At 38.9% G+C, this 7,137-nt stretch overlaps 1 protein-coding gene across 2 annotated transcripts; it reads right to left on the bottom strand.

The window, feature by feature from the left end:
- Positions 1–681: 681 nt before the first annotated feature.
- LOC149843229 (uncharacterized) lies at positions 682–3,887 on the bottom strand. 2 transcript variants are annotated; one of them, XM_089999663.1, is made up of 3 exons: positions 3,322–3,609; positions 1,478–2,480; positions 682–759 (listed from the first exon to the last, which is right to left on the bottom strand). In XM_089999663.1, the coding sequence occupies exons 1-3, from the start codon at positions 3,397–3,399 to the stop codon at positions 683–685; spliced, it is 1,158 nt and encodes a 385-aa protein (XP_089855789.1). In that variant the 5' UTR covers positions 3,400–3,609; the 3' UTR covers position 682. The 2 variants fall into 2 exon arrangements, with proteins under 2 accessions (XP_089855789.1, XP_089855788.1); XM_089999662.1 differs by having other exon boundaries at positions 687–2,480; positions 3,322–3,887.
- Between the last annotated feature and the right edge of the window lie 3,250 nt (positions 3,888–7,137).

Genomic DNA, 7,137 nt, shown 5'->3' with positions numbered 1-7,137 from the left:
GAAGTCTGTCAAAATAATAGTCATAGTTACCAAGTATAATATGAACACTTGATCTTAAAGATAACCCAGAGACTATGAAGTGAACATTTCATTCTGCATGACAATCTGGAGGAAACTCAGGAGATCATGCGTGTAACAACATTCGATGGACATCATCCAACTCTATGCCTAGATTCTGCATGCCCGTCCAAATAGTGCCCAGACAAAAGTTGTATTACGACAAGTGACTTCTAGGACTTAAAAAGTCCACAAGGACATACTTGGGATCTTAAATATAGACCTTGAGGCAAATCTATAGAATTTGAAAATGAATAACTATAGATTTGAATCCCCTCTTTTAGAAAAGTTTGAAAATCGATACATAGATAGAATCAGGCCAGTATCATAAGAACCTTGACAAAGCAAAAAGTTGTGCAGATACTCCCAGAGCTAAGTGACCATAGCAACTTAACATAGACTCAAAATATAGGCCCCACTAACTAGGAAAAGTAGTAGTTCACAACAGTCTTATAAACTCGAAGACAAATTCTACATACAAAACACAGAATCAAAATGATTATAAAAGGTTTCATCTTTACACACACACACACACTTGCCCTCCTTCCAAAACGGAAGAACGGAAAAAAGTTGGCTAATTACTTAAATCTTTGCAAGTGGTAATGCAAAATCTTTAAACAATTCTTCAGTCTACAACTCTGATTGAATTATGACAAAGAAGATATACAATGAACATCAGATCAGGAGACCTCCTGCAAAAGGCTGCACAAAAGAACAAGACCATTAAAACATCAAAGCAGACATGAATCCTGAATAATGAACAGCTAAGAAAGATGAAAACAAGTTATTGCACTGCACGTTCACTGAAAAATGCTGATTTTCCAACTTTTTTTCATGAATAGATATAAACAATAAAAGAAATCACAACTGAGAGTTGGAGGTAATTAAAAGGTAAATACAAAACCCAAAAGACAAGGAGCCAAGAGGTGCTGTAACAACAGATATATAATTTGCCTATGATAAAACAAAAACTGAGCACAAGACATGCTCTTATCACTCTCACATTCATCTTGATCAAGGTATCATATCATGCCAAGAAGAGCTGCAACCTCGAATAAAATGGCTGTCATCCAACGTCCTCCTTACAAGTGGTATTCTACAAAGTAGGCAAATACAAGTGTTCAGCCAATAGAAAATTTTCACTTTTACGAGTCCAATTGAAATCATCCGCCTTCATGAACTTCTCTTCAAAGAATCATCTAAGTTCACTTGGGTCAACATTCCAGCATTAGATTCAAGAATCTTTTGTACAAACCCTCTTGCACAAGCAACAAGCAATGCTGAAAAGTAAAGCTGAAACCTCTGATATCCCATTTGGAACACTAGCCACTCTCTCGTAAGCAATTACCAGGCAAAAGAAACTTGTACTTGTCTGCATTCTCTATGACATAATATGGAAGATGAACTGCTGAATACATACTTGGTATAGGTCCCAGCTTCCCAATAATTTCCTTGAATGTGTATTCCTCTGGCAGCATGTCAAATAAGTCCGCTCCTTTGCAGATGACATCCTGGATTCTTGAAGGGTTTAAGTAGTGCGAGAATCTAACTCGATCGACATGACTGTATGCTTTCATTTTAAATATAAACTCACTGATACGACGGAAACAAAAGCTACAATGCCATCCTGAATCCACCAACAGATAATCCGTCTGGCGATAGTGTGCATACCTTGTCTTACCAGCTTTGTACCTATGTACTGAGGCACGCCAGCTATTATAATCAACTAGGAACTCAAAAGAGTATAAATAATTCCGAAGCTGGAGGTGCAGGACAGGGGGAATTTCATCACACCATCTTAGAAGATTAATTGTGTGTCTACTTGGGATCTCATCAACATCAGACATTATCAGAAGATCATCATCCATTATACCTGCAATCCTGAGAAGATGATCCAGTGCAACTCGTTGATATGCTTCTTCAACAAAAGGATTTTCTCCCCTTCGGAATCTTCCACCAATGGTTCCATAAGTCAGTCTGGGTTCTACAAATTTGAACTGATCTCGATTGTTTTGGAACACCAAAGCCTTGGGTATTCCTGTGAAGGTAGAATTTGATTCAAGGAGAACAAAGTGCGATATATAAGGATATAGCTCCTTCCATCTGATGGTAAGCATGTCCACTTCATTGCTGAAAAGCACTGCATCAAAAACACGCCTCGGTGCCTCACGGATCCCCCATCCATGAAGCTTGCAGAGGTGCTCCATGGATGAATTCTCATAATAATAATGAGGGATAGTGTTAAATGGTTTCGGCGGAGATTCCCATATAGGCCGTAGGAAATATGTGATCTTCTGCCCATGCAAGTAAATGACAAGTACAAATAGGGGAACACCAACAAACAGAACGAGAAATGTTTTCAAATCCAATCCTCTGAAAATACATTTCAACCTTGACAAACTCTTGGCTGCTAGTGACGCCTCCTGCCAATTAAAATCAGAACATAATGTCAGATGCTGAACAAAAAGCTTGACCAACAAACAGTAGTCATCTTCCTAATAACCTAGAATGCTAACTTTTGAAAGTCTCATACTCTTATCCATCAACCTACTCACTTATGTCTGTAAAAGCAATCAAAATATCAATAAAACTAGTTTGCATTCTGAAACCTAAAAAGGGAATTCTAAGGTACCAAGTTACAATGTCCAATACACATACACACACACACACACACAAGCCTTCTAAAATTAATTCCAGATTTCCTAATAACTGCAAGCATATATCAAACCAATGATTCGGATATTCTAAAAGTGAAATATTTTTCAAAAATTCTAATTTATAAAAAAAAAGCAAGAACTGCTCATTATGCCCGTCTTCACATCCAAAGCAAATAACAAGAACCTCCAAAAAAGGAAAAGCATATATTCTTTTTTTTTATTTAGGCTTTTTTTTGGAAGATCCCTAAGATAATACGCCCCTGTAAAGGATGGAGGATCCAAGAACATCCCAACAACCTCCTTGTACAATAACAAAACCAAACAAAGAAAACATTGCCGCCCTAAAGGAAGACTACCCAATACCACACTATTTTCAAAACCTCACCCACAGCCAGCCCTCTTCCAAAAACAGAAACAAAAGGAAAGAAACAGAAAAGGGAAGAACAAAAGGATTAGACTAGACTTTCATCACAAGCATCACTATAAAAAAAACCTCCAACAAGAATTTACAAGACCAAGGTGAACCCATTAAGAATGCCAACAAAAACACACATTAAAAACAGAAGAAGAAGAGGAAGAAAGTCGAGAAAGGGCCACAAAAACCTACCTCTCCGCAAACGTCCTCGCAGATATCATCCGTCTTCTTGGAGGAGTAATACCCACCCTCCGGCATCATGCACCCCATCCCAAAATCCCCCCAACCCCAAAACACTCAAAAACCAAATCAGAAAAGATGAGAAAGGGCTCGGATGGTGATCCCCTAAACCACTATCTACACCTCTCTCTCTCTCTCTAGACAAGATGGGTCGATTGACTGGACTCGACCATTCACAGACCCTTCAGACAACCAGAAATCGGCGGAGGGAGATCGAAGGCGTCTCACAGAAATCGGGTCTTGGAATTGCAGAAATCCCACAATCCCCCCTCCCCCGATTCCCTCGGCCCTCTCCCTCTCTCTAAATCTCTTTAATTTCTCTTTCTCTCTCTAACGTTAACAGACAATTCCAGCCGTTTCTCTCTTAAGAATTACAAAAAACAATAGGGGAGCCAAACGGCTAAAAAAGGGTTCGCACAGGCCAAGTTTGGGTGGTGTTGCCCCAAAACAAACTCCTCAAGGGTTGGGTTGGGTTGGCGTTGTGTTGTAAATGTTGTGGCAGTTGTTCCTATCCCCCTTCATGCCCTTCTCCCCTCTAGTGTTGGTCACACAAGTTGTGGATTTAAATAGACCCACTCCCTCCTACCCCACATGATTTTTGACAACCCAGTGTTTTTATTCACAAGCTGTGCTTTTGCACCTGTCCCCAGGATGACTCTCCTACCTTTCCCCTCTCCCCACTTTTTTTCATTCCATTCCTTGACCACTCTCCAGGGCCATGTCGTTGTTGTTGCCATATCACAAGACACGCGTACAATTCGATGTGTGACACGAGCTTTTTAAGTTTCAAAACACGAGAGGACACGTATTTTTAAATTTGTAACTGATAAAAATTCGTTATCTTGATATGTAAATATGTTTTTAAAAATATAATTAAAATTATTAAAGTAATATCCATAGGTGTTGGGACTGTGTGTGTCATATAGCATGTCTGCTTCGCGTCCCCAAAGACGCACGGCCAAAATGGCATGTCCATGTGACATACTTGCTAGGTGAGCCGATGTTGGAGCGCCATTTCATTGAGTTTTTGTCTCAAGTGTTCCAAACACCACTGCTCTAGGAGGGGAGGTGAAACACCACGGAACACCTAAAAGGTGTCCCACTAGAGGCACAGGAAGTCGTCTAAGCATCGGACGCGTCTGATGTTTGCGTCCGGTGCGTGTACAGAAAGCAGCGACCTGCAGATAATGTTGTCCGCACAATTAATTGGTCCCAGGTGACAAGACCAAGACCAAGACCAAGACCAAGACCAAGACCAAGACCAAGACCAAGTCCTAGTCCACGTCCATAGTTGAGGGCGTACTTTGGTCATTTCACATAGTAGTTTTTGGCTGTTCGGGGGAGCTTACATTGGGAAGGCTTAGAAAAATTGGAGAGTGATAATAATGAAGCGGGGAGCTGTCACACCCGCACATGACTGGGTCAACACGTCCCCTGAGTCAAGTCAATTGGTATAACATCAATTTCTGGTTTTCTTTAAACCAATGTTGTCAGTATCCGAATCGGACCCGTATCGTTTTGGCTAACGATTCAGGTAAATCGGTTTATACTGATCCTCAAGTGAATCGTTCTGAATCAGCTAAAAAATAATTAAAAAATATTACATATCAATCAGAACGTGCCACCTGTTAAAGCTATTAAAATAATATTAAAAATTATTTTTAAGTTATTTTTAAATTTATTAAAAAATAGCTGATTCACTTAAGTATCGTATGTATCAAGCGCACCGATACTAACAACTAGGGGTGTCAACCGATCAGGTTTACTTGGACCAAACCCTATAGGGTTCGGTACGGTGATAAATAATATGATTTGGGTCTAGACTCGAAGGTCTGATTAATAAATAAATCCAGGTATACTTTGTGAAATTTAATTTATACCAGACTTGAGTTCCAATTAAGACCCACAAATTTTCAAAGTAAAAATGATAAAAAATATTATTTTACCAAGTATGGTCCAGGTCTCGTTCATGTAGTTCTTATTGGATCTGGGTATGGTTACTCTTATAGTAGACCCGATCAAACCCAGGCTCAGATCTGATACTATACCCTACCTAGTCAGAACCAAATCTGACCCGTTGACACCATACTGACAACACTGGTCATGAACTTTGTACAACTCTTCCCCTCCCTAGTCATGAACTTTGTACAACTAAGCCAACGCCCAACGTGAGAGCTTGCTTATCTTAAAACATCTAATCATCTTTATTAAGACCAATCACTTGGGTTTTGAATATATATATATATATATATATATATATATATATATATATATATATATATATATATAGAGAGAGAGAGAGAGAGAGAGAGAGAGAGAGAGAGTTTTTCTTAAATGATATATACAGAAATGAGGGTAATAAAAAATTTGCGCGGAAGCAATATAAGATCTAACAAAGACACAATCAAATCACAACACAAGGGTTTACGTGGTTCGGTCAACACAACCTACATCCACGAGACAAGAAGATAATAATCTACTATAATAATAGTAGATAGTACAACGTCCAATAAGTTGCCCAAAGCTAAAGAGAATAACAACAAAAAAATCATATGAAGAGAGGGATACAGATTACCTCTCGGGTGCACAACCCGAGTAAAAACCCACATCACAACCAACACCTCTCTCTGAGGATCAATGTGTAGTGACGAACCTTCTTCCTTCCTCTTCTTCTCTCCACTCTCTCTTACTTCTTCTCGCTCTATACACTGCACACAACCACTCTGCTCACAATACTCTGCTCTTCTCTCACTAGCACACAACCTCTGCACTTCTATTTATAGATGACATAGAGCTTTCTAGACTCATTGCAGAAATCGAAAGGGTTTTGGCCCTTCAACTTCTTCCGCATTAATGAAAAGTGGGTGATTATTCTACTTTCACACCATTAATGGAGGGATAGGGCTGACCCTTCAACTTCTTCTGCATTAATGGAAAATAGTGGGTGACTATTTCACTTCCCCACATTATTAATGAGGGATAGGGCTGGACCCAACATGATAGACTATTTCTCAAGTGTTTTTTATTGCTTCAGATCTTAAGATCTCTAATGCATGGATCTCCGGCCTCATTTGAATCAAAACTACATGAATTTTTAGGAAGCTTTTGAAGATCTCAGAACCGAAGATCTCCTCTTATTGAAAAACCAAGGATTTGGGATGAGCCTCATGCTAGATTAGAGCCTCATTTATGAAATATGAGGGCATCAAACCGCCCCCTTAGATTTGTACAAATTAATGAACAATCTATCTTCTTAATTGAACCAAACTGAACTCTTAATAAGCTCAAAGATGAGCGCTTTGATTAAATAATGAGTTTATATCTATAATTGAACTTTAATAGTTTACTAAGTTAATGTCCAACTTCGACGGGGCCTCATGGTCTTTAAAAAAAAAGCGTAAGTTGTCATGGTCTTTTTTCTTTTTTTTTTTATGATGAAGCACCCTCGCTGAGAACAAGATCACTTAATGGGCCCGCTTCCCTGCAAGGTATCGATCCAGAAAATGGATTTGATCAGCTCCAAATTGCAATGGGCCCGATCTCATTAATCATCCTCTGTTTAAGATGAAATGCCAAATGATGACTTTTCAACTGTTAAATCGCAATCAAGAAAAAGCCTAGTGTCATTAGAGAGAACCATTGTCCAATTTTAAAAAACCAAAATATTACTTTTAGACTCACCTTTATTTGTTTCTTCTTGTTTTGGGTCTTTAGCAATCCAAGATCCAAACAAAGACCCAAAACAAGAAGAAACATGCAAATTCAAAA

Source organism: Nuphar pumila, chromosome 3 (genome assembly GCF_984573655.1).
Source record: "Nuphar pumila chromosome 3, dmNupPumi1.hap1.1, whole genome shotgun sequence".
Taxonomy (NCBI): Eukaryota; Viridiplantae; Streptophyta; class Magnoliopsida; order Nymphaeales; family Nymphaeaceae; genus Nuphar; species Nuphar pumila.
The sequence above is the reverse complement of the archived record's forward strand: the minus strand, read 5'-3'. Positions and strand labels throughout refer to the sequence as shown.